This window comes from Salmo salar, chromosome 11 (genome assembly GCF_965601325.2).
Source record: "Salmo salar chromosome 11, fSalSal1, whole genome shotgun sequence".
NCBI classification, from domain to species: domain Eukaryota; kingdom Metazoa; phylum Chordata; class Actinopteri; order Salmoniformes; family Salmonidae; genus Salmo; species Salmo salar.
The window spans coordinates 40,439,300-40,467,057 of NC_138301.1; the positions used below are offsets into that span (position 1 = coordinate 40,439,300).

The 27,758-nt window shown below is 48.8% G+C and overlaps 1 protein-coding gene across 13 annotated transcripts in view; it reads right to left on the reverse strand.

Annotated features, from left to right (window-relative positions):
- neo1a (neogenin 1a) overlaps window positions 1–27,758 on the reverse strand; it is a 230,835-nt gene that overhangs the window by 14,370 nt on the left and 188,707 nt on the right. For 11 of the 13 annotated variants that reach the window (XM_082957926.1, XM_082957923.1, XM_082957921.1 and 8 more), the window contains exons 13-20: window positions 22,547–22,691; window positions 20,908–21,018; window positions 17,918–18,112; window positions 16,908–17,003; window positions 10,702–10,934; window positions 5,155–5,293; window positions 4,443–4,550; window positions 4,079–4,273 (exon numbers count right to left, since the gene is read on the reverse strand). In XM_082957926.1, coding sequence (XP_082814052.1) covers window positions 4,079–4,273; window positions 4,443–4,550; window positions 5,155–5,293; window positions 10,702–10,934; window positions 16,908–17,003; window positions 17,918–18,112; window positions 20,908–21,018; window positions 22,547–22,691 — 1,222 coding nt within the window. The remainder of the gene's footprint in view (window positions 1–4,078; window positions 4,274–4,442; window positions 4,551–5,154; window positions 5,294–10,701; window positions 10,935–16,907; window positions 17,004–17,917; window positions 18,113–20,907; window positions 21,019–22,546; window positions 22,692–27,758) is intronic. The other 2 variants (XM_082957929.1, XM_082957922.1) reach the window with 1 other exon arrangement.

The window sequence follows — 27,758 nt, forward strand, 5'->3', positions numbered from 1 at the left end:
AGAGCGAGAGAGAGGGGTAGAGCGAGAGAGAGAGGGGTAGAGCGAGAGAGAGAGGGGTAGAGCGAGAGAGAGAGGGGTAGAGCGAGAGAGGGGGGTAGAGCGAGAGAGGGGTAGAGCGAGAGAGAGAGGGGTAGAGCAGAGAGAGAGGGGTAGAGCGAGAGAGGGAGGGGTAGAGCGAGAGAGGGGGGGGTAGAGCGAGAGAGGGGGGGTAGAGCGAGAGAGGGGGGTAGAGCGAGAGAGAGGGGTAGAGCGAGAGAGGGGGGTAGAGCGAGAGAGGGGGGTAGAGCGAGAGAGGGGGGTAGAGCGAGAGAGAGGGGTAGAGCGAGAGAGAGGGGTAGAGCGAGAGAGGGAGGGGTAGAGCGAGAGAGAGGGGTAGAGCGAGAGAGGGGGGTAGAGCGAGAGAGGGGGTAGAGCGAGAGAGGGAGGGGTAGAGCGAGAGAGAGGGGTAGAGCGAGAGAGGGGGGTAGAGCGAGAGAGGGGGTAGAGCGAGAGAGGGGGGTAGAGCGAGAGAGGGGGGTAGAGCGAGAGAGGGGGGTAGAGCGAGAGAGGGGGGTAGAGCGAGAGAGAGGGGTAGAGCGAGAGAGAGGGGTAGAGCGAGAGAGGGGGGTAGAGCGAGAGAGGGGGTAGAGCGAGAGAAGGGGGTAGAGCGAGAGAGGGGGTAGAGAGGGGGGTAGAGCGAGAGAGGGGGGTAGAGCGAGAGAGGGGGGTAGAGCGAGAGAGGGGGGGTAGAGCGAGAGAGGGGGGGTAGAGCGAGAGAGGGGGGGTAGAGCGAGAGAGGGGGGGTAGAGCGAGAGAGGGGGGGTAGAGCGAGAGAGAGGGGTAGAGCGAGAGAGAGGGGTAGAGCGAGAGAGAGGGGTAGAGCGAGAGAGGGGGAAGAGCGAGAGAGGGGGGTAGAGCGAGAGAGGGGGGGTAGAGCGAGAGAGGGGGTAGAGCGAGAGGGAGAGGGGAGGGGGTAGAGCGAGAGAGGGGGGTAGAGAGGGGGGTAGAGCGAGAGAGGGGGGTAGAGCGAGCGAGAGGGGGGTAGAGCGAGAGAGGGGGGGTAGAGCGAGAGAGGGGGGGTAGAGCGAGAGAGGGGGGTAGAGCGAGAGAGGGGGGTAGAGCGAGAGAGGGGGGGTAGAGCGAGAGAGGGGGGGTAGAGCGAGAGAGAGGGGTAGAGCGAGAGAGGGGGGGGGTAGAGCGAGAGAGAGGGGTAGAGCGAGAGAGGGGGGGTAGAGCGAGAGAGGGGGGTAGAGCGAGAGAGGGGGGTAGAGCGAGAGAGGGGGGGTAGAGCGAGAGAGGGGGGGTAGAGCGAGAGAGGGGGGTAGAGCGAGAGAGGGGGGTAGAGCGAGAGAGGGGGGTAGAGCGAGAGAGGGGGGGGGTAGAGCGAGAGAGGGGGTAGAGCGAGAGAGGGGGGGTAGAGCGAGAGAGGGGGGTAGAGCGAGAGAGGGGGGGTAGAGCGAGAGAGGGGGGGTAGAGCGAGAGAGGGGGGGTAGAGCGAGAGAGGGGGTAGAGCGAGAGAGAGGGGGTAGAGCGAGAGAGGGGGGTAGAGCGAGAGAGGGGGGTAGAGCGAGAGAGGGGGGTAGAGCGAGAGAGAGGGGTAGAGCGAGAGAGAGGGGTAGAGCGAGAGAGGGGGGTAGAGCGAGAGAGGGGGGTAGAGCGAGAGAGAGGGGTAGAGCGAGAGAGAGGGGTAGAGCGAGAGAGGGGGGTAGAGCGAGAGAGAGGGGTAGAGCGAGAGAGAGGGGTAGAGCGAGAGAGGAGGGGTAGAGCGAGAGAGAGGGGTAGAGCGAGAGAGAGGGGTAGAGCGAGAGAGAGGGGGTAGAGCGAGAGAGGGGGGTAGAGCGAGAGAGGGGGGTAGAGCGAGAGAGGGGGGGAGAGGGTAGAGCGAGGGGGGTAGAGCGGGGGTAGAGCGAGGGGGGTAGAGCGAGAGAGAGGTAGAGCGAGAGGGGTAGAGCGAGAGAGAGGGGTAGAGCGAGAGAGAGGGGTAGAGCGAGAGAGGGGTAGAGCGAGAGAGAGGGGTAGAGCGAGAGAGAGGGGTAGAGCGAGAGAGAGGGGTAGAGCGAGAGAGAGAGGGGTAGAGCGAGAGAGGGGGGTAGAGCGAGAGAGGGGGGTAGAGCGAGAGAGAGGGGTAGAGCGAGAGAGGGGGGGTAGAGCGAGAGAGGGAGGGGTAGAGCGAGAGAGGGGGGGTAGAGCGAGAGAGGGGGGTAGAGCGAGAGAGAGGGGTAGAGCGAGAGAGAGGGGTAGAGCGAGAGAGGGGGGGTAGAGCGAGAGAGGGGGGTAGAGCGAGAGAGGGGGGTAGAGCGAGAGAGGGGGGTAGAGCGAGAGAGAGGGGTAGAGCGAGAGAGAGGGGTAGAGCGAGAGAGGGGGGTAGAGCGAGAGAGGGGGGTAGAGCGAGAGAGGGGGGTAGAGCGAGAGAGGGGGGTAGAGCGAGAGAGGGGGGTAGAGCGAGAGAGGGGGGTAGAGCGAGAGAGAGGGGTAGAGCGAGAGAGAGGGGTAGAGCGAGAGAGAGGGGTAGAGCGAGAGAGAGGGGTAGAGCGAGAGAGGGGGGTAGAGCGAGAGAGGGGGGTAGAGCGAGAGAGGGGGGTAGAGCGAGAGAGGGGGGGTAGAGCGAGAGAGGGGGGGTAGAGCGAGAGAGGGGGGGTAGAGCGAGAGAGGGGGGGTAGAGCGAGAGAGGGGGGGGTAGAGCGAGAGAGGGGGGGTAGAGCGAGAGAGGGGGGTAGAGCGAGAGAGAGGGGGGTAGAGCGAGAGAGAGGGGGGTAGAGCGAGAGAGGGGGTAGAGCGAGAGGGGGGTAGAGAGGGGGGTAGAGCGAGAGAGGGGGGGTAGAGCGAGAGAGGGGGGGTAGAGCGAGAGAGGGGGGGTAGAGCGAGAGAGAGGGGTAGAGCGAGAGAGAGGGGTAGAGCGAGAGAGAGGGGTAGAGCGAGAGAGAGGGGTAGAGCGAGAGAGAGGGGTAGAGCGAGAGAGAGGGGTAGAGCGAGAGAGAGGGGTAGAGCGAGAGAGAGGGGTAGAGCGAGAGAGAGGGGTAGAGCGAGAGAGAGGGGTAGAGCGAGAGAGAGGGGTAGAGCGAGAGAGAGGGGTAGAGCGAGAGAGAGGGGAAGAGCGAGAGAGAGGGGTAGAGAGGGGGTAGAGCGAGAGAGAGGGGTAGAGCGAGAGAGAGGGGTAGAGCGAGAGAGGGGTAGAGCGAGAGAGAGGGGTAGAGCGAGAGAGAGGGGTAGAGCGAGAGAGAGGGGTAGAGCGAGAGAGGGGGGTAGAGCGAGAGAGAGGGGTAGAGCGAGAGAGAGGGGTAGAGCGAGAGAGAGGGGTAGAGAGAGGGGTAGAGCGAGAGAGGGGCGTAGGTGGAGAGAGAGGGGGGTAGAGCGAGAGAGAGGGGTAGAGCGAGAGAGAGGGGTAGAGCGAGAGAGGGGGGTAGAGCGAGAGAGGGGGGTAGAGCGAGAGAGGGGGGTAGAGCGAGAGAGGGATAGAGCGAGAGAGGGGCGTAGAGCGAGAGAGGGGGGTAGAGCGAGAGAGGGGGGTAGAGCGAGAGAGGGGGGTAGAGCGAGAGAGGGGGGGTAGAGCGAGAGAGGGGGGGGTAGAGCGAGAGAGGGGGGGGTAGAGCGAGAGAGGGGGGTAGAGCGAGAGAGGGGGGTAGAGCGAGAGAGGGGGGTAGAGTGAGAGAGGGGGGGTAGAGCGAGAGAGGGGGGTAGAGCGAGAGAGGGGGGTAGAGCGAGAGAGGGGGGTAGAGTGAGAGAGGGGGGCAAAGGGTGCAGCATTGAAGGGGTAGGCAAGCAGGTGTGAGCACCAATAAAGGAGAGAGAAAGGGAGAGGGAGAGACAGAGAGAGAGGGAGACCTTGAGAAAGAAAGAGAGAGCGAAAGAAAGAAAGAGCGAGAGAGAGGGCAGGCTCGGCCCAACAGAATGGTATGTTCTTTGCCAGCATCTATAGAAACGGGATTGAGAATGCAGCCAGCTACAGTGAAGAGAAGCTAAGATAATTATTTGAATCTTGACCATTCAGCCCATCATAACGCATACTAATAACTCAACCAATAAGAACCATTTAATACAATCATCCCAATGTTCAACCTTTCAGAGCCTATCAACCTCCAGGGATTTCCCCCCCACTTACTCTTGGGGGTGCGGAAGTGTACGGCCTCTGACATTGGGCCCATGCCCTTGGAGTTACGGGCCTGGATCTTGAAGTAGTAGGTGGTGTCCAGAGTCAGCTCCTGGATCTGATGGGTCAACCTGTTGCCCACCACCGGCTCTATCACCCAGTCATGCACCTCCGCATTCACATCAGTACTGTAGTAGATTATGTAGCCTAGTGGAGCGATGGGGGAGAGAGATGGGTGGAAAGGAGTGAGAGATCGGAGGAGAGGAGATAGAGAAAGAGGTAGATGGGGGAAAGGAGAAAGTTAGAGAACTGTTTCAGACCACTTGTTTCTCTGACTCTGAATAAACCTGATAACAGAGTGTGTGTGTGATCTCACCTGTGATTTTCCCATTGGCCTCTGAGGGGGGCTGCCAGTTGACTATGATGGTACGTGGTTTCAGCTCCTTGCTCACCACAGTCACATCTTTGGGGGACGAGCTGGGAACTGTGAAAGTCAAACAACAGAAAGTCAGTATGGGAACAAGGCCATTAATGAGGGAACGCTTGGCTTTGACATCAAATAGGGGCTGCTTATATTAGTCCTGTTTGACACCTGTACCAGTGTGTGTAACCTGTACCAGTGTGTGTAACCTGTACCAGTGTGTGTAACCTGTACCAGTGTGTGTAACCTGTACCAGTGTGTGTAACCTGTACCAGTGTATGGTGAAATGGAAAAGTGTTTTTTGCATATCCCACTCCCCCTGAGACACCCTCAGCGAGTGGGGTCACGGCATGGGATCAGACATTATTGACGGCGACCCGGGAGCAATTAGGGGTAAGTGCCTTGCTCAAGGGCAGATGTAGATTTTTTTTGGCCTCTGGGACATGAACTAGCAACCTATACGTTACTGGCCCAATGCTCTAATCACTAGGAGACCTGCCGCATATCAGAGAACAGCAGTCAATGACAAAACACCCACTACAATCAGCTTTGACAGAACCAGGATATTCTGTGTAGTCATGTTAAAAAACACAAACTTCACTGAAGATGCTTCCATGTGTGTCTGTGTGTGTGTGTACTCGGTATGCCTGTGTATGTGTGCTCTTACTGGTCTCAAAGGTGGTTCCCTGGGCCGTCATGCTCCAGGTGCTGGTCCTCCGGCCCTTGGTCACCATGACAGAGAACTCATAGAGCGTGTTGGGCTTCAGGCCCGTCACCATGTGGCTCAGGTTGGTGGTGTTGGCCGTCTGAAAACACACACACGCACGGCACACCCGCCACGGCGCACACACACGACACACACACCCACGGCACACACACCCACGGCACACACACAGAAAAACAGCTCATAATGGAAGGTACAGACTCAAGACCAACAGAACTAGAGTGCTTCAAAGCAGAAACCTGCTCCATGCATCTTTAACATAAACAACCATGAATAATACATGGTCTTCAAAGTATTCACACCCCTGGACCTGATCCACATTTTGTTGTTACAGCCTGAATTTAAAATTACATTGAGATGTTTTGTCACTGGCCTAACACACCAGAGTGTTTCCACCCCATTATGTCAAAGTACAAATTTATTAAATGAAAAGCTGAAAGCTTGAAAGTCTAAGTATTCAATGTCTTTGTTATGGCGAGCCTAAATAAGTTTAGGAGTAAAAATGTGCTTAATAAGTCACATAAGTTGAAAGGACTCACTGTGTGCAGTAATCGTGTCTAACATGATTGTTTAATGACTACCTCATCTCTGTACCTCACACATACAATTATCTGTAAGGTCCCTCAGGTCGGCAGTGAATTTCAAACACAAAGACCAGGGAGGTTTTCCAATGCCTCGCAAAGAATGGCACCTATTGGTCGATGAGTAAATAAAAAAATATATTGAATATACCTTTGAGCATGGTGAAGTTATTAATTACACTTTGGGTGGTGTATCAATACACTCAGTCACTACAAAGATACAGGCGTCCTTCCTAACTCAGTTGCCGGAGAGGAAGGAAACCGCTCAGGGATTTCACCATGACAATGGTGACTTTAAAACAGTAACAGAGTTTTAATGGCTGTGATAGGAGAAAACTGAGGATGGATCAACAACGTTGTAGTTACTCCACAATACTAACCTAAATAACAGAGTGAAAAGAAGGAAGCCTATACAGAATACAAATATTCCAAAACATGCATCCTGTACGCAACAAGGCACTAAAGTAATACTGCAAAAAATGTGGCAAAGTAATTATATTTTTGTCCTGAGTATAAAGTGTTGTATTGGATTTGCCCCAAACATATTACTGAGTACCACTCTCCATATTTTCAAGCATAGTGGTGGCTGCATCATGTTATGGTTATGCTAGTAATTGTTAAGGATTGGGAAGTTTTTTTAGGATAAAAAATAAACTGAATGAAGCTAAGCACAGGCAAAATCCTAGAGGAAAACCTGGTTCAGCCTGCTTTCCACCAGACACTGGGAGATGAACTCACCTTTCAGCAGGACAATAACTTAAAACACAAGGCCAAATCTACAAGAGTTACCTACCAAGAAGACTGTTAATGTTCCTGAGTGGCCGAGTTGCAGCTTTGACTTAAATCTATAGTACTTCAAAATCTAAATGGCAAGACCTGAAAATGGTTGTCTAGCAATGATCAACAACCAATTTGACAGATCTTGAAGAATTTAGAAAATAATACATGGGTAAATGTTATACAATCCAGGTGTGGAAAGCTCTTAGAGACTTACCCAGAAACACTCACAGCTGTAATCACTGCCAAAGGTGATACTACAAAAGTACTGACTCAGGGGTGTGAATACTTATGTAAATCTAAGCAACATTTCTAAAAAACGGTTTTCACTTTGTCATTATGGGTAAGTATGTATAAAAATATATATATATATTTTATCCATTTTGAATTCAGGCTGTAACAACAAAATGTGGAGTAAGTCAAGGGGAGTGAATACTTTCTGTACATAAAAAATGCCGGATAAACTAAATGAAGGCGATTTATCCCAAAATAATACTTGAAACGTAGTAGGTATAACATGAGACCAGTGGACACCATTTGAATAAAGACAAGATGACATGCAGCGATGAAAATACTTTATTAAGCCCATTTCCTCACTATGCCCAACAGACTGTCTAATCTAGTACCTGGATAGTCTTAGTCTCCTGGTGAAGGCCAGTTCAGGTCCTAGCTTTCTAAATAGCCTGTCCCAGTGATGCTAGCCACGTCCTGTTGTGTACTAAACAAGACAAATCTGTCATCCAGGATGTCACAGAGAGAAAAACATTCTATCCTTTTAGTTGAGTGGAGAGGAGCCATCTGTTTAATAATGTAGGTACACGCTGTGTGTGTATGTGTGTGAGAAACAGGAAAGCATTTCTGACAGCTGGGACGAGCACATCAAGGTGAGAATAATTGTCCAGTGTGAACAATGTCTTCCTACAAAACAACACAGGGTGACTAACAGGTTTGGGGTCAATTCCATTTCAATCCAGCCAATTCGGGAGATGAGTCAAAATGTTAATTTCAGACTTGAAAATCTCCATTTATTTTCACTGGATTTTTAGCAATTCTCAAATTCAATTCACTTCCTGGATAGACCGAATTGAAATGCAATTGACCCCAACCCCTAATTAGCTCATTTGCATCAGCTGGTTGTCCTAAATGTGTTGCATTGCGCTAACAGTGACTGCAGTCGCTCCAGACTAGCATTTAAGCATCTACATGAGCTTTCAAGAACCAGACTAGCCTTTTAGCATCTACATGAGCTTACAATAACCAGACTAACCTTTTAGCACCTCTATGTTGGGGGGAGGCAGGTAGCCTAGTGGTTAGAGAGTCGGGCCAGTAACCGAAAGGTTGCTGGATCGAATCCCCGACCTGACAAGATAAAAATCTGTCGTTCTGCCCCTGAACAAGGCAGTTAACCCACTGTTCCCCGGTAGGCTGTCATTGTAAATAACAATTTGTTCTTAACTGTCCTTGTTGAATCACAGCCCTTTATTCTTTTTCTGCCCCCCCCACCCCCACACACCTAATCTTGTTGAGGGAGATAAGTAATGATCTTAATTGAGCTAGGGTTAGGGTTAACCCTGCTATAGCCTGGATGAGCATCTCTTACACCTAGTTGAAGGGTTTGTCTTTCTGTGTTGTATACCATACTCTGCCACATTCACAACCTGAGTGAATGCAGTGCACTGACTAATGACAGTGCAATCAATGCAATTTATTTGTTAAAGATATTCCCTTTTTCAGAGAGACTATAAACGTCAGTGCTGAACATCTCTGTTGTGTAGCATGTAGATGGAGAAGGACTGTGGGAAGGACTGTGGCATGTAGATGGGGAAGGACTGTAGCACGTAGATGGGGAAGGACTGTGGCACGTAGATGGGGAAGGACTGTGGCACGTAGATGGGGAAGGACTGTGGCACGTAGATGGGGAAGGACTGTGGCACGTAGATGGGAAGGACTGTGGCACGTAGATGGGAAGGACTGTGGCACGTAGATGGGAAGGACTGTGGCACGTAGATGGGGAAGGACTGTGGCACGTAGATGGGGAAGGACTGTGGCACGTAGATGGGAAGGACTGTGGCACGTAGATGGGGAAGGACTGTGGCACGTAGATGGGGAAGGACTGTGGCACGTAGATGGGGAAGGACTGTGGCACGTAGATGGGGAAGGACTGTGGCACGTAGATGGGGAAGGACTGTGGCACGTAGATGGGAAGGACTGTGGCACGTAGATGGGGAAGGACTGTGGCACGTAGATGGGGAAGGACTGTAGCACGTAGATGGGAAGGACTGTGGCACGTAGATGGGGAAGGACTGTGGCACGTAGATGGGGAAGGACTGTGGCACGTAGATGGGAAGGACTGTGGCACGTAGATGGGAAGGACTGTGGCACGTAGATGGGAAGGACTGTGGCACGTAGATGGGAAGGACTGTGGCACGTAGATGGGAAGGACTGTGGCACGTAGATGGGGAAGGACTGTGGCACGTAGATGGGGAAGGACTGTGGCACGTAGATGGGGAAGGACTGTGGCACGTAGATGGGGAAGGACTGTGGCACGTAGATGGGGAAGGACTGTGGCACGTAGATGGGAAGGACTGTGGCACGTAGATGGGAAGGACTGTGGCACGTAGATGGGAAGGACTGTGGCACGTAGATGGGGAAGGACTGTGGCACGTAGATGGGAAGGACTGTGGCACGTAGATGGGGAAGGACTGTGGCACGTAGATGGGGAAGGACTGTGGCACGTAGATGGGGAAGGACTGTGGCACGTAGATGGGGAAGGACTGTGGCACGTAGATGGGGAAGGACTGTGGCACGTAGATGGGGAAGGACTGTGGCACGTAGATGGGGAAGGACTGTGGCACGTAGATGGGAAGGACTGTGGCACGTAGATGGGAAGGACTGTGGCACGTAGATGGGAAGGACTGTGGCACGTAGATGGGAAGGACTGTGGCACGTAGATGGGAAGGACTGTGGCACGTAGATGGGGAAGGACTGTGGCACGTAGATGGGAAGGACTGTGGCACGTAGATGGGAAGGACTGTGGCACGTAGATGGGGAAGGACTGTGGCACGTAGATGGGGAAGGACTGTAGCACGTAGATAGGGAAGGACTGTGGCACGTAGATGGGGAAGGACTGTGGCACGTAGATGGGGAAGGACTGTGGCACGTAGATGGGAAGGACTGTGGCACGTAGATGGGGAAGGACTGTGGCACGTAGATGGGGAAGGACTGTGGCACGTAGATGGGGAAGGACTGTGGCACGTAGATGGGGAAGGACTGTGGCACGTAGATGGGGAAGGACTGTGGCACGTAGATGGGGAAGGACTGTGGCACGTAGATGGGAAGGACTGTGGCACGTAGATGGGAAGGACTGTGGCACGTAGATGGGAAGGACTGTGGCACGTAGATGGGAAGGACTGTGGCACGTAGATGGGGATGGACTGTGGCACGTAGATGGGGAAGGACTGTGGCACGTAGATGGGGAAGGACTGTGGCACGTAGATGGGGAAGGACTGTGGCACGTAGATGGGAAGGACTGTGGCACGTAGATGGGAAGGACTGTGGCACGTAGATGGGGAAGGACTGTGGCACGTAGATGGGGAAGGACTGTGGCACGTAGATGGGGAAGGACTGTGGCACGTAGATGGGGAAGGACTGTGGCACGTAGATGGGAAGGACTGTGGCACGTAGATGGGAAGGACTGTGGCACGTAGATGGGGAAGGACTGTGGCACGTAGATGGGAAGGACTGTGGCACGTAGATGGGAAGGACTGTGGCACGTAGATGGGAAGGACTGTGGCACGTAGATGGGGAAGGACTGTGGCACGTAGATGGGGAAGGACTGTGGCACGTAGATGGGAAGGACTGTGGCACGTAGATGGGAAGGACTGTGAGAAGGACTGTGAGACATTTGAACCTCATGTAATTAGTGGGTGGGATTACTTTACATTGATTCATTACCCTGATAGTGGGATAGCTGAACACACTGATGATTAGAATGGCATAGTGGTAGGATACATATAATATGCTGTGCTCTGATGACACCTTCTACTTTAAAATGAACCGTGAGGGAATAATAAAGCTGTGTTGTTTTGAACGGGGCCCTGTGGGCAATGCTGCTGCGTCACCGTGACTGTACCTTGAGCTTGGTGTTGGCGGGGATGTTGGTCTTCCAGCGCACCGTGTAGTAGCGTGCATCCGTGATCTTCTGGTTCTTGGGCAGAGAGTTGTCGGCCCAGGTCACCTTGATGGTGTCGTGGCTGAGCACCGAGGCCTGTACGCCCACGGGAGGTAGCATGGGGGTGGGGTCTGGTACTGGTGTGTATGGAGCATGGAAGAGTTCATACAAATCAACATCAGGGTCTATGGGGTCTGCCAGCAGTTACCAACACACCAGGTTCACAACAGATGGCAAACAGAACATGGTGCAAAAGAGGGAAGAAATTACAAACCAAAAAAGTGTTTTGTGGCGAGGTAAAAAAAAAAAGCAAGACCGGTCAAAACGAAACGGGGTGGCGGGGTGGAGAGAGAGAGTGAGGGGGGTATGAATAAGGGTAGAAAATATGTTAATGAGTTATTAAAATGAGGGAGGAGGAGAGGGGATTGGGAAGGGTGAAGAGAAAGAGAGAAAATTCTATTAGATCAACAGACATGGCTATTGGCTACATCAAGGTTTTCTACTGTCTATACAAGGGCTGTTGTCGATCAGACTTGGGTCAAATACCGATTTATTGTCATGTATTTGATCCAGGGCTGTTGTGTTCAACATAATCAACTCACATTATCAACACTAAGTAAAGATGGATAATCACTCAAAGGAAAGCTACAACTAGAAGGAACGTGCAACAGAGTAATCTCTAGTAAAGGTCAACAGAGTAACATTTAGCCACCTGACTTCAGAAAAAAAAATTGGAAAGACAACAGTGCAACAGAACAACAAGATCAAAAATACAAATACCATACTGACTTACCACACCTTTAAAGAAGAATGCTTTCTTTCATTATTGATAAGGTCTCGGACTGCAAGGCTAAACAGTGACTGTGAATACAGGCACCACTTTACAGTGTCTCTGTGAATACAGGCACCACTTTACAGTGTCTCTGTGAATACAGGCACCACTTTACAGTGTCTCTGAATACAGGCACCACTTTACAGTGTCTCTGTGAATACAGGCACCACTTTACAGTGTCTCTGTGAATACAGGCACCACTTTACAGTGTCTCTGTGAATACAGGCACCACTTTACAGTCTCTGTGAATACAGGCACCACTTTACAGTGTCTCTGTGAATACAGGCACCACTTTACAGTGTCTCTGTGAATACAGGCACCACTTTACAGTGTCTCTGTGAATACAGGCACCACTTTACAGTGTCTCTGAATACTGGCACCACTTTACAGTGTCTCTGTGAATACAGGCACCACTTTACAGTGTCTCTGTGAATACAGGCACCACTTTACAGTGTCTCTGTGAATACAGGCACTACTTTACAGTGTCTCTGTGAATACAGGCACTACTTTACAGTGTCTCTGTGAATAGAAGTACTACTGTATGCAGCATTGCAACAGAACATTTACTATAGCTGAATCACAATAGGACTGTATATAGTGCTATGTCAGTCGCTGTGTTCAAACTCTGTATGTAAGACATGAAATGTGGGAATTATTCTTCTGTTCATTGTTGCTCATGTAGCCTATCAGCGGATCTCGTGTGTCAAGGGCCACTTCACAAATGGATTGACTTGGTCTTTACCTATGAGTAATGTAGTGATGTTTGATCTATCTGGGATTGATTAGATAAATTATGTCTGATCTATCTGGGATTGATTAGTGATGTCTGATCTATCTGGGATTGATTAGATAAATTATGTCTGATCTATCTGGGATTGATTAGTGATGTCTGATCTATCTGGGATTGATTAGATAAATTATGTCTGATCTATCTGGGATTGATTAGTGATGTCTGATCTATCTGGGATTGATTAGATAAATTATGTCCGATCTATCTGGGATTGATTAGTGATGTCTGATCTATCTGGGATTGATAAGATAAATTATGTCTGATCTATCTGGGATTGATTAGTGATGTCTGATCTATCTGGGATTGATTAGATTAGTGATGTCTGATCTTTCTGAGATTAATTAGATTAGTGATGTCTGTTCTATCTGGGATTGATTAGCATCATCTATGTCTGTGTTACTTAATGATATAGTTGCTCCCTACTGAATGTTAACCTGGTCACGTCTCTTTACAGATGGAGAATACTTCTCTACTGAATGTTAACCTGGTCACGTCTCTTTACAGATGGAGGATACCTCCCTACTGAATGTTACCCTGGTCACGTCTCTTTACAGATGGAGGATACCTCCCTACTGAATGTTAACCTGGTCACGTCTCTTTACAGATGGAGGATACCTCCCTACTGAATGTTACCCTGGTCACGTCTCTTTACAGATGGAGTTGCTCCCTACTGAATGTTACCCTGGTCACGTCTCTTTACAGATGGAGTTGCTCCCTACTGAATATTAACCTGGTCACGTCTCTTTACAGATGGAGGATACCTCCCTACTGAATGTTACCCTGGTCACGTCTCTTTACAGATGGAGTTACTCCCTACTGAATGTTACCCTGGTCACGTCTCTTTACAGATGGAGGATACCTCCCTACTGAATGTTACCCTGGTCACGTCTCTTTACAGATGGAGGATACCTCCCTACTGAATGTTACCCTGGTCACGTCTCTTTACAGATGGAGGATACCACCCTACTGAATGTTACCCTGGTCACGTCTCTTTACAGATGGAGGATACCTCCCTACTGAATGTTACCCTGGTCACGTCTCTTTACAGATGGAGGATACCTCCCTACTGAATGTTACCCTGGTCACGTCTCTTTACAGATGGAGGATACCACCCTACTGAATGTTACCCTGGTCACGTCTCTTTACAGGTGGAGTTGCTCCCTACTGAATGTTACCCTGGTCACGTCTCTTTACAGATGGAGTTGCTTTCTACTGAATGTTAACCTGGTCACGTCTCTTTACAGATGGAGTTGCTCCCTACTCAGTATTATCCTGGTCACGTCTCTTTACAGATGGAGATGCTCCCGACTGAATGTTACCCTGGTCACGTCTCTTTACAGATGGAGAATACTTCTCTACTGAATGTTACCCTGGTCACGTCTCTTTACAGATGGAGGATACCTCCCTACTGAATGTTACCCTGGTCACGTCTCTTTACAGATGGAGAATACTTCTCTACTGAATGTTACCCTGGTCACGTCTCTTTACAGATGGAGAATACTTCTCTACTGAATGTTACCCTGGTCACGTCTCTTTACAGATGGAGAATACTTCTCTAATGAATGTTACCCTGGTCACATCTCTTTACAGATGGAGGATACCACCCTACTGAATGTACCCTGGTCACGTCTCTTTACAGATGGAGGATACCTCCCTACTGAATGTTACCCTGGTCACGTCTCTTTACAGATGGAGGATACCTCCCTACTGAATGTTACACTGGTCCCGTCTCTTTACAGATGGAGGATACCTCCCTACTGAATGTTACCCTGGTCACGTCTCTTTACAGATGGAGAATACTTCTCTACTGAATGTTACCCTGGTCACGTGTCTTTACAGATGGAGAATACTTCTCTAATGAATGTTACCCTGGTCACATCTCTTTACAGATGGAGGATACCATCCTACTGAATGTTACCCTGGTCACGTCTCTTTACAGATGGAGGATACCACCCTACTGAATGTTACCCTGGTCACGTCTCTTTACAGATGGAGGATACCTCTCTACTGAATGTTACCCTGGTCACGTCTCTTTACAGATGGAGGATACCTCTCTACTGAATGTTACCCTGGTCACGTCTCTTTACAGATGGAGGATACCTCTCTACTGAATGTTACCCTGGTCACGTCTCTTTACAGATGGAGGATACCACCCTACTGAATGTTAAACTGGTCACGTCTCTTTACAGATGGAGGATACCTCTCTACTGAATGTTACCCTGGTCACGTCTCTTTACAGATGGAGGATACCTCTGTTATGTAACTAAACACAGTAACCCACTGTGAGCACATGTCCAACCACCTGCTTCCCTCACTACAATGTCCTCCAGGGGGTTGCTGAGGTGTGTGTACTCATTATGGACGCATGGTAAACACTGGTGTTGTGAGAGAGGCAGAAACAAGTGGTTCCCTGGCTCAAGTCGTCACAATGCCAACTAAACACTTCAAGATGGCAGCAATGAGTGGACTGGCCAGGCTTCGCTGCTAGCTATGTTACGCCATGCTCTGCGCCAGCCCTGGACTCCAGATTTTGACCAGGGTCCAGCAGTAATTAGAAAAAGCTCTGGTCATTTGGTGTAGCCTACCTCCCCCAAACTCGCCCCCTCAATCCAGCTCTCTCTCTCCACCCCGCTCCATTTTACAAGTCATTGTGCATGCTCATTATTGCACTGTTGTGTGTGTGTGTGTGTGTGTGTCTCTCTCTCTTTTTCTGGGAAGCATGGAGGTGGTCCAGGAAACACGGTGTGGTTTTAGGTGGCATGCAAACGGCATCTGTTTTACACTCTGAGAACTGTGTGTCTGCAGCAGTAGTCTGTACCAGCCTGGGTTTAGTAGCCTACAGTGCTCGGAATTAAATGTTCATACCTGTCAAAAAGAATACCCCCCTCCACGCATTTCAGTCAGTTATCAGATGCCACATATAGGAGAAGATTTTTATTCTGCTTTGGTTTGATTTATGCTTTATAAAGGAAAGTCACATTGAGATTGAAAATCTCCTTTTCAAGTGAGTCCTGCATATGTTTTGCACCAAGGTTATCTTCCCACTGGATATTTACTATAATACATCAGTCCCTAAACAACACTCCTACATTTCTTCCAACTTCTCCCAACTTCTTTTAAGTCAAAACATTATCTAGGTCAACCAGTCTTTTTTATTCCAAACTTTTTCATCCAATGAACATGCTTGTGGAGCAACTCACTGGTGTATTCAAACTGCAGACTGTATTGGAGGGCTTTGGTTCTGTGTTGAGAGGAGAGCTGGATCTGACAGAGGGTTGCCAAATCCACAGCAGGGGTGTGTGTGTGTACGTGTGCGCTTCTGCACAGTGCTATGTATGTGTGTATGTGTTCTGTGTGCACGCATATGCCGTGTGTGTGTGTGTGTGTGTGTGTGTGTGTGGATTGCCCCCCTGCAGCATGTTGATGCCATTTCAGTCATCCGGTATCCTGTCCCTGCACAGCAGTGCATGCTGGGATAGTGGAGTGCAAGTACAGACAAACTGGCTGATCAAAACGGAGAGGGGGTGCCTCGACACAGGGTACCGACTACACTCCTAGTTCCCCTGGAGGTGCCTCGACACAGGGTACAGACTACACTCCTAGTTCCCTGGGGGTGCCTCGACACAGGGTACAGACTACACTCCTAGTTCCCTGGGGGTGCCTCGACACAGGGTACAGACTACACTCCTAGTTCCCTGGGGGTGCCTCGACACAGGGTACAGACTACACTCCTAGTTCCCTGGGGGTGCCTCGACACAGGGTACAGCCTACACTCCTAGTTCCCTCATCTTACGGTTGTCAAAAAATGTGGCATACTCTACAGAGCTATGTTGAGCAGCGACTTCCTGCTAGCAATTCATACTTTGTGTTCAATTTTTGGCATTTGGTATTGTGAGCTAAATATCAGCTAATTGTCTGAGTAGCTGTCCTCGGATTAGAGAAATCTATATTGGAGGATATTGCCTTATTATTCTCTGGGAGACAGGCCTGAGATGAGCAGGGACCACTTGTTTTGTGCAGTGATATTTGTGACAAAGGGAAAGTCAATTACCACAGAGAGAATGGCAGGTAAGAGATGCTCTGACAAGTTGATCCTAACGATCAGGTCTGATGGAAGGTAAACTGCACCATATGAATGCAGGAGGAATAATATCTAATATAACATCAAGGCTCTAGTTGGTCAAATAAAAACACATTAGGTTTTAGTAAGCGGATCTCAAGTTATTTTGAGTCAAGCCACGTCAGGGTATATTTATTGATGGTGCTGGTGATGTAACATTGGTCAAAGACGAGTGTCAGATTCCTTTTTTAAGGGAGTTAAATGACTATTCTCACTCCCCACTGAAATATGGCATCAATCAGCCAAAAACGATACCAGCATACGTTTTTATGGATGAAACAATTACTTCATTAAAATACCATTTCACCGGTCCAGTATGGAGGGTATCAGTGACCATCTCATTGGTAAGGCTATTTAGGGTGTGTCCATGAGACCGTTCTATTGCTCCAGTATTCAGGGTGTAGGGGTATGTGTAGGTGTCCTACCTGACTGTGGCCTGGTGATGGCGCTCTCGTATACAGGGATCCCCTCCCCCACGTTGTTGAAGGCCTTCAAGGTTATCACATAGTGGGAGCTGGGGTCTGAGGGTAGGAGAGGGGGCAGGGAGAGAGGGGGGCAGGGAGAGAGGGGGGCAGGGAGAGAGGGGGCAGGGAGAGAGGGGGGCAGGGAGAGAGGGGGGCAGGGAGAGAGGGGGGCAGGGAGAGAGGGGGGCAGGGAGAGAGGGGGGCAGGGAGAGAGGGGGCAGGGAGAGATGGGGGCAGGGAGAGAGGGGGGCAGGGAGAGATGGGGGCAGGGAGAGAGGGGGGCAGGGAGAGAGGGGGCAGGGAGAGATGGGGGCAGGGAGAGAGGGGGGCAGGGAGAGATGGGGGCAGGGAGAGAGGGGGGCAGGGAGAGAGGGGGGCAGGGAGAGAGGGGGCAGGGAGAGAGGGAGAGAGGGGAGCAGGAAGCGAGAGGGAGAGAGAGGAGCAGGGAGCGAGAGGGGCAGGGAGGCAGGGAGCGAGACAGAGGGGGAGAGAGAGCGTTATGAAATAATGTAGCTAATCAAGTCCAGACTCCTGAGACCCTCTCCTCATAGGATCAGGATATTCATCATCGTGACAAAAGGTGAATATTGAAACCCAGTCTCTTGTTGGGATTTTAATGAAAAGCTAAATTATGCAACATTATCATAGTGATTCCCCCTAACCATGTTGTAATTACAGTAGGCTACAGGACACTATGAAGCACAACCAGCCATGCAGTCAAAGACTGTTCAATCATGCATCAAGAACATGGTTCCACAACAACACACAGATGACCAAACAAATATGAAAATAGTCAAAAACGATCAACTATGACGACAACAACCCAGAGGGCAACAACCCAGCGGACAACAACCCAGAGGGCAACAACCCAGAGGGCAACAACCCAGAGGGCAACAACCCAGAGGGCAACAACCCAGAGGGCAACAACCCAGAGGGCAACAACCCAGAGGGCAACAACAGGGTGTGCTCACCTAGGTTCTCAATGCTGTAGTAGCGCTGCTTGTAGTCCACCTTGATGGTCTGGGCGTGGGGGCTGCCGATGCCGTAGCCGATGGTGTAGCCTCGTACCACCATGTCCTGGTTCTCCGGCGGCGTCCAGCTCACTACAATGCTGTTGACCAGCGGGCGCACATGTAGCGAGCTGGGGATGTCCGGCACCCTGGACTCTGGAGGTAGGAAAACTCAGGGGATCAAACTTATATCAAATTATTACACAATAAACACAAATATAACTTCTGTGTTTAAAGCCTCTCCATATACTTTAGACTAGAATCAAGACAATAAACGACATTAAAACCAAACCATAAATCTAAGGTAGCAGTGAGACCACATTAATAGAAGTCTTAAGAGGGTTTGAAGGTATTTATGATGCTTCTAAACCAACAAGTAAAACAAAACATGTTGGCTCTGAACAATTCAGACTAGGTGAAAGTAGTCCAGGGATTTGACTGGTCAGTGTATTAAGGGAAGACTAGGTGAAAGTAGTCCAGGGATTTGACTGGTCAGTGTATTAAGGGAAGAGGTAAGGATCAGGCCTGAGGTAGAGGGATTTGACTGGTCAGTGTATTAAGGGAAGAGGTAAGGATCAGGGCTGAGGTAGAGGGATTTGACTGGTCAGTGTATTAAGGGAAGAGGTAAGGATCAGGGCTGAGGTAGAGGGATTTGACTGGTCAGTGTATTAAGGGAAGAGGTAAGGATCAGGGCTGAGGTAGAGGGATTTGACTGGTCAGTGTATTAAGGGAAGAGGTAAGGATCAGGGCTGAGGTAGAGGGATTTGACTGGTCAGTGTATTAAGGGAAGAGGTAAGGATCAGGCCTGAGGTAGAGGGATTTGACTGGTCAGTGTATTAAGGGAAGAGGTAAGGATCAGGGCTGAGGTAGAGGGATTTGACTGGTCAGTGTATTAAGGGAAGAGGTAAGGATCAGGGCTGAGGTAGAGGGATTTGACTGGTCAGTGTATTAAGGCAAGAGAGGTAAGGATCAGGGCTGAGGTAGAGGGATTTGACTGGTCAGTGTATTAAGGCAAGAGAGGTAAGGATCAGGGCTGAGGTAGAGGGATTTGACTGGTCAGTGTATTAAGGCAAGAGAGGTAAGGATCAGGGCTGAGGTAGAGGGATTTGACTGGTCAGTGTATTAAGGGAAGAGGTAAGGATCAGGGCTGAGGTAGAGGGATTTGACTGGTCAGTGTATTAAGGGAAGAGGTAAGGATCAGGGCTGAGGTAGAGGGATTTGACTGGTCAGTGTATTAAGGGAAGAGAGGTAAGGATCAGGGCTGAGGTAGAGGGATTTGACTGGTCAGTGTATTAAGGCAAGAGAGGTAAGGATCAAGGCTGAGGTAGAGGGATTTGACTGGTCAGTGTATTAAGGGAAGAGGTAAGGATCAGGGCTGAGGTAGAGGGATTTGACTGGTCAGTGTATTAAGGCAAGAGAGGTAAGGATCAAGGCTGAGGTAGAGGGATTTGACTGGTCAGTGTATTAAGGCAAGAGGTAAGGATCAGGGCTGAGGTAGAGGGATTTGACTGGTCAGTGTATTAAGGCAAGAGAGGTAAGGATCAGGGCTGAGGTAGAGGGATTTGACTGGTCAGTGTATTAAGGCAAGAGAGGTAAGGATCAGGGCTGAGGTAGAGGGATTTGACTGGTCAGTGTATTAAGGCAAGAGAGGTAAGGATCAGGGCTGAGGTAGAGGGATTTGACTGGTCAGTGTATTAAGGGAAGAGGTAAGGATCAGGGCTGAGGTAGAGGGATTTGACTGGTCAGTGTATTAAGGGAAGAGGTAAGGATCAGGGCTGAGGTAGAGGGATTTGACTGGTCAGTGTATTAAGGCAAGAGAGGTAAGGATCAGGGCTGAGGTAGAGGGATTTGACTGGTCAGTGTATTAAGGCAAGAGAGGTAAGGATCAAGGCTGAGGTAGAGGGATTTGACTGGTCAGTGTATTAAGGCAAGAGGTAAGGATCAGGGCTGAGGTAGAGGGATTTGACTGGTCAGTGTATTAAGGCAAGAGAGGTAAGGATCAGGGCTGAGGTAGAGGGATTTGACTGGTCAGTGTATTAAGGGAAGAGGTAAGGATCATGGCTGAGGTAGAGGGATTTGACTGGTCAGTGTATTAAGGGAAGAGGTAAGGATCAGGGCTGAGGTAGAGGGATTTGACTGGTCAGTGTATTAAGGGAAGAGGTAAGGATCAGGGCTGAGGTAGAGGGATTTGACTGGTCAGTGTATTAAGGGAAGAGGTAAGGATCAGGGCTGAGGTAGAGGGATTTGACTGGTCAGTGTATTAAGGGAAGAGGTAAGGATCAGGCCTGAGGTAGAGGGATTTGACTGGTCAGTGTATTAAGGGAAGAGGTAAGGATCAGGGCTGAGGTAGAGGGATTTGACTGGTCAGTGTATTAAGGGAAGAGGTAAGGATCAGGGCTGAGGTAGAGGGATTTGACTGGTCAGTGAATTAAGGCAAGAGAGGTAAGGATCAGGGCTGAGGTAGAGGGATTTGACTGGTCAGTGTATTAAGGGAAGAGGTAAGGATCAGGGCTGAGGTAGAGGGATTTGACTGGTCAGTGTATTAAGGGAAGAGGTAAGGATCAGGGCTGAGGTAGAGGGATTTGACTGGTCAGTGTATTAAGGGAAGAGGTAAGGATCAGGGCTGAGGTAGAGGGATTTGACTGGTCAGTGTATTAAGGGAAGAGGTAAGGATCAGGGCTGAGGTAGAGGGATTTGACTGGTCAGTGTATTAAGGGAAGAGGTAAGGATCAGGGCTGAGGTAGAGGGATTTGCCTGGTCAGTGTATTAAGGGAAGAGGTAAGGATCAGGGCTGAGGTAGAGGGATTTGACTGGTCAGTGTATTAAGGGAAGAGGTAAGGATCAGGCCTGAGGTAGAGGGATTTGACTGGTCAGTGTATTAAGGGAAGAGGTAAGGATCAGGGCTGAGGTAGAGGGATTTGACTGGTCAGTGTATTAAGGGAAAGTTTTACCGTCCAGGTCGCTCTCGAAGGTCTCTGCGGTGCTCCACTCTGTGGCGGGCCCTGAGCCGTTCACTGTGATGGCTGACACTCTGAACGTGTACTCTGTCCCCCGCTCCAGACCTGACCACAACAACACACACATAGAAAATCAGTCAAGAAGAGTCAGACAGGAAACCCAGTTCCATTCCTCCCTCTTCTACCCAAAGTGCACCCTCGTCTTGTTCACTCCCCCCCCAATCAAGTGCTTTTAAATGTTTGAGGCGAAGTGAACAAGTAGTGCGGTCTTCTGACAGGCAGACCAAGAAATGGAATTGGGTTTGTGTGCAGAATCAGCCATAGGCTAGGTCCATCAGTTTCTGCAGTTAGAAAACTGTCCCCAAACTTTCCTTCCAGTGGGCTTCTTAAAGGATGTTACTAGCAGTGCATCCCTCACTCCACCACTCAATCGAGCTGGGCATGCAGACACACTAAATATTTGAAGCCATAATATTTCAAGAGGAAGTCCAATATTTCTCTGCTTGAGTGAAGGGAAAATCTATAACTCTGTCAGGGGTGGGATCAAGAGAGAGCTCGTCGTCGTGGCGCAATTAACATTTTCCTCTTTCCAATCCAATGGGTTTGATAGAGATGAACGTTCTGCCATTGATCACGACTCGTCTGTGGGGGAATTTACACATGAGCAGTTTGAATGTAGCCCAAGCAAGCCCTTCCCGATAGAAAACTCAAAGCTGAGAAGAAAGACCACGTACTCTTCACTCCTGGAGGTGTGTGTGGAGCTGGATTCCTGCTTGGCCCACCATCCTAGCCACATTTCTGGGTAGGCTATATCACCGCCACGGGCGAGTTTTGGAAATTCAAAGTCGTGGGAACCGCCCGCTGTCTTTAAAGAACATGTAGCCGCGCTAACTGGTGCAAACATTTTCTTAAGAGTCGGATTGGACTTATCTGTTTGGACGCTAAATGCTAATCATGTCGTCTCTCCCTTCACTACTACGGGCTGTCCCTGAGGCAGACTGCTAAAAACCACTCAGACACTCCAGGCCTCCAAGGCTCTAGAAAGAAAATCTCCAGCTTAAATGCCTTTGAACCAACAAACACCCCCATTGCACCCCAAATATAATCGGGTTTGACTTTCAAGTGTGTATTCTCTTTGATGCTGCACCACACAGCGTGAGACGGTGCCAGAAAAGTTGCTGAGATGACATGTAATATTCATTGCCGTCGCTACGGTCTCTGGTGATATCTATTGTACTACAGTAACAGTATAATATCAGTTTGGATGTGAGATGAGATGCTGAGAACAGGTGACTGTCTGAAGTAACACAGACGATGAAGGAAAATGATGATTCCAAACAACACGCCAGACAAAAGGCTCAGATGAAAAGCGCTCCAGTGATACAATATCTGGTCCTAAGGGACAACAGTATTCAACTTAGAGACTTCCAATTGGCTCCAAAAGCTAAACTAGCAGCAGTAGCCACAGAACCGTCGGCCTATCTGAAAACGAGACTTGTTTTAGTACATGCTAATCAATAATCACATTACTTCCCATGGAAGATACTGCATGTGCATGACTACTTCAACTCCACAATGAGTCATGTGATGAGTACGTGATGAGTATGTGATTTGGTATTATAGGAGAGCTTACCGTCAATGAGTTGGAAGAGCTGGGTGCCTCCCGTGGTTTCTGCCGCCTCGCTCTTCCGCGTTCCTTTCCGGTAACGGATCTTATACCCAGTGATCTCGCCGTTCTGGGCGCCTGGTGGCGGGGGCTGCCACCGGACCATGATGCTCTGGGTAGGGGGGTGGAACGACACACAGTGAGTACATAGACTAAGACACGGGGGGTTACAGTTTCTACTGCTGAAATGGTCATATTCACAGAAAACTGACCCTTTACATTTACATTTTAGTCATTTAGCAGACGCTCTTATCCAGAGCGACTTACAGTAGTGAATGCATACATTTCATACATATTTTTTTTTTTTTTTTTTTTTCCTGTGCTGGCCCCCCGTGGGAATCGAACCCACAACCCTGGTGTTGCAAACACCATGCTCTACCAACTGAGCTACAGAGCTTTGTCAACGTTTTCCATTCACAAATTTCATTTAACTTCCTGAATTGCAATGGAATCGAGCCCAACCCAAGGACAATACTGAATAATTTCTAGCTACTACCATTGACTTTAGAGGTGGAATGACAACCCCAGGACTTTGCAGATAAAATCACACCAGGGCAATGAGTGGGTGGTTATGGCAATACACACCATTGGTGTCCAGTAACACCACTCGCTGTGACATTGACATCACAGGGCTAACCTGACCAAGGCTGGTGTAAGGTCAAAAGGCGACATTACACCTGCCTCACAAAGCCTTGCACCAGTCTTATACCAGTCTCACAAAGCCTTGCACCAGTCTTATACCAGTCTCACAAAGCCTTGCACCAGTCTTATACCAGTCTCACAAAGCCTTGCACCAGTCTTATACCAGTCTCACAAAGCCTTGCACCAGTCTTATACCAGCCTCACAAAGCCTTGCACCAGTCTTATACCAGCCTCACAAAGCCTTGCACCAGTCTTATACCAGCCTCACAAAGCCTTGCACCAGTCTTATACCAGCCTCACAAAGCCTTGCACCAGTCTTATACCAACCTCACAAAGCCTTGCACCAGTCTTATACCAGCCTCACAAAGCCTTGCACCAGTCTTATACCAGCCTCACAAAGCCTTGCACCAGTCTTATACCAGCCTCACAAAGCCTTGCACCAGTCTTATACCAGCCTCACAAATCCTTGCACCAGTCTTATACCAGCCTCACAAAGCCTTGCACCAGTCTTATACCAGCCTCACAAAGCCTTGCACCAGTCTTATACCAGCCTCACAAAGCCTTGCACCAGTCTTATACCAGCCTCACAAAGCCTTGCACCAGTCTTATACCAGCCTCACAAAGCCTTGCACCAGTCTTATACCAGCCTCACAAAGCCTTGCACCAGTCTTATACCAGCCTCACAAAGCCTTGCACCAGTCTTATACCAGCCTCACAAAGCCTTGCACCAGTCTTATACCAGCCTCACAAAGCCTTGCACCAGTCTTATACCAGCCTCACAAAGCCTTGCACCAGTCTTATACCAGCCTCACAAAGCCTTGCACCAGCCTTAAAGCAGACTGATGTTAGGAGGATAATGTAGTAGTGAAGGAGAAGAGTACAGGCTGTCTGTTGGAGAAAGGAGGAAATAAAGACATTAATAATAAATAAAGAGTGGAGGAGAGGAGCCCTGGTGAGAGGAGTGGCTCCCAGCGAGAGAGCGAGAGGGAGGGAAAGCGCAATGGATTCAGGTCCTTAGCTGCAGGCCCTGCAGTGCACTGTGGGATGGTGTGGAGGGAGGGAGGAGAGATACTGTAGAGTGTGTGTGTGTGTGTGTGTGTGTAGGGACCGGTGGGGGGAACTCAGCGTGAGAGAGGAGTTAATTAACACTAACCCACTGTCGCTCACACACACACACACACACACACACACACACACAAACAGGCGCGCCAACATTAACCTGTTGGGTCTAGGGGGCAGCATTTGCACGTCTGGATAAAAAAAATGTACCCGATTTAATCTGGTTACTAATCCTACCCAGTAACTAGAATATGCATATACTTATTATATATGGATAGAAAACACTCTAAAGTTTCCAAAACTGTTTGAATGGTGTCTGTGAGTATAACAGAACTCATTTGGCAGGCAAAACCCTGAGACATTTTCTGACAGGAAGTGGATACCTGATGTGTTGTATTGACTTTAAACCTATCCCATTGAAAAACACAGGGGTTTAGGAATATTTTGGCACTTCCTATTGCTTCCACTAGATGTCACCAGCCTTTACAAAGTGTTTTGAGTCTTCTGGAGGGAGATCTGACCGAACAAGAGCCATGGAACGGTGATGTCCCATTAGACACCTGGCGCGCTACTTCATGTTGGGTACCCTCGTTCCAATACGTTATAAAAGGCTATGCATTCGTCCACCTTGAATATTATTCATGTTCTGGTTAAAAAAGGCCCTAATGATTTATGCTATACAACGTTTGACATGTTTGAACGAACGGAAATATATTTTTTCCCCTCGTTCATGACGAGAAGTCCGGCTGGCTTACATCATGTGCTAACGAGACGGAGATTTTTGGACATAAATGATGAGCTTTTTTGAACAAAACTACATTCGTTATGGACCTGTGATACCTGGAAGTGACATCTGATGAAGAGAATCAAAGGTAATGGATTATTTACATAGTATTTTCGATTTTAGATCTCCCCAACATGACGTCTAGTCTGTATCGCAACGCGTATTTTTCTGGGCACAGTGCTCAGATTATTGCAAAGTGTGATTTCCCAGTAAGGTTATTTTTAAATCTGGCAAGTTGATTGCGTTCAAAAGATGTAAATCTATAATTCTTTAAATGACAATATAATATTTTACCAATGTTTTCTAATTTTAATTATTTAATTTGTGACGCTGACTTGACTGCCGGTTATTGGAGGGAAACGATTTCCTCAACATCAATGCCATAGTAAAACGCTGTTTTTGTATATAAATATGAACTTGATAGAACTAAAAATGCATGCATTGTCTAACATAATGTCCTAGGAGTGTCATCTGATGGAGATTGTAAAAGGTTAGTGTATCATTTTAGCTGGTTTTATGGTTTTGGTGACCCTGTCTTTGACTTGACAAAACATTACACACAACTCTTGTAAATGTACTGTCCTAACATACTCTAAATTTATGCTTTCGCCGTAAAACCTTTTTGAAATCGTAAAACGTGGTTAGATTAAGGAGATGTTTATCTTTCAAATGGTGTAACATAGTTGTATTTTTGAAAAATTTGAATTTTGACATTTATTTGGATTCAAATTTGCCGCTCTTGAAATGCACCTGCTGTTGATGGAGTGCACCACAGGTGGCACGCTAGCGTCCCACCTAGCCCCAAGAGGTTAACACACATCCGTGAGTTGGGGGAACAGTACGAATTAAATCTGTGCTAAGTGTGTTCAATTAGTTTATTTCCATTTTCTTATAGTGCGTTCTGATTTCAGCGACATTCTTTCCCCTCACCCCTTCCCCCCTTCTCTAAAATATAAGTTCAATTGAGGGGGGGCGGGGGGTTTGTGGTTCACATGTTGAGACTACACTTCCCCTTGTATGTTAGTTTTCACCCCTCAGGCCTGGCTGGCTGACACGGCCCACAGGACAGAGCAAATTAAACAATTAAAATGAGAAATTGCATTTTGTGTTTTAATCTAATTAGAAATGTATTTTATAATGATATTCATAATGTATTCATCCATATAAGGCCATTCAGTACTGGGTATCAAACAGTAACATACAGTACAAGTCTGACAAAGAAAGAATAAAGCAAAACCTGATCTGATTGACCAGTAAATAGAACCAATAAGGTCACAAACCAGTTCTAGATGCAAGTCAGACTGAATCCATTTCTAAATACGTGGTACTATAGTGGTACTAAAAACACCCCCCATCTCTATAGTGGTACTAAAAACACCCCCCATCTCTATAGTGGTACTAAATACACCCCCTATCTCTACAGTGTTACTAAATACACCCCCATCTCTACAGTGGTACTAAATACACCCCCTATCTCTACAGTGTTACTAAATACACCCCGCCCATCTCTACAGTGTTACTAAATACACCCCGCCCATCTCTATAGTGGTACTAAATACACCCCGCCCATCTCTATAGTGGTACTAAATACACCCCGCCCATCTCTATAGTGGTACTAAATACACCCCCTATCTCTACAGTGTTACTAAATACACCCCGCCCATCTCTACAGTGGAACTAAATACACCCCCTATCTCTACAGTGGTACTAAATACACCCCGCCCATCTCTACAGTGGTACTAAATACACCCCGCCCATCTCTACAGTGGTACTAAATACACCCCGCCCATCTCTACAGTGGTACTAAATACACCCCGCCCATCTCTACAGTGGTACTAAATACACCGCCCATCTCTATAGTGGTACTAAATACACCGCCCATCTCTATAGTGTTACTAAATACACCGCCCATCTCTATAGTGTTACTAAATACACCGCCCATCTCTATAGTGTTACTAAATACACCCCCCATCTCTATAGTGGTACTAAATACACCCCGCCCATCTCTATAGTGGTACTAAATACACCCCCCATCTCTATAGTGGTACTAAATACACCCCCCATCTCTATAGTGGTACTAAATACACCCCCCATCTCTATAGTGGTACTAAATACACCCCCCATCTCTATAGTGGTACTAAATACACCCCCATCTCTATAGTGGTACTAAATACACCCCGCCTATCTCTATAGTGGTACTAAATACACCCCCCATCTCTATAGTGGTACTAAATACACCCCCATCTCTATAGTGGTACTAAATACACCGGCCATCTTTATACTGGTACTAAGAGATATTTACTAGCAACATCTAAACATTTAAAGGAGGAGGCAGGTTAGAGATTGATTTTGCTACTATAGCCAGTGTAAAGGACGTCACGCTGCTTGCTTAGCGAGTACCACTTCCTCCTGATTGGGCTCATGTCGAGGCTCCAACCCAGGACCTCTGCCTTGCTAGCACACGTGACCACCCTCCTGAAGCGTCTTACCAGTTGGCGACACGGGAAAACCTAGCTATTGGCTGGCTTCAGTGGGGACACTTCAGGCTGAGGAGGAAGTTTAATATCTCCATGTGCTGCAGCAGCAAGAGGTCCTGACTCAGTTTAACACATCTCCATGTGCTGCAGCAGCAAGAGGTCCTGATTCCTGACTCATTCACAAACGGACACAAGTAAGCTGGATAGAAAGCCTTCC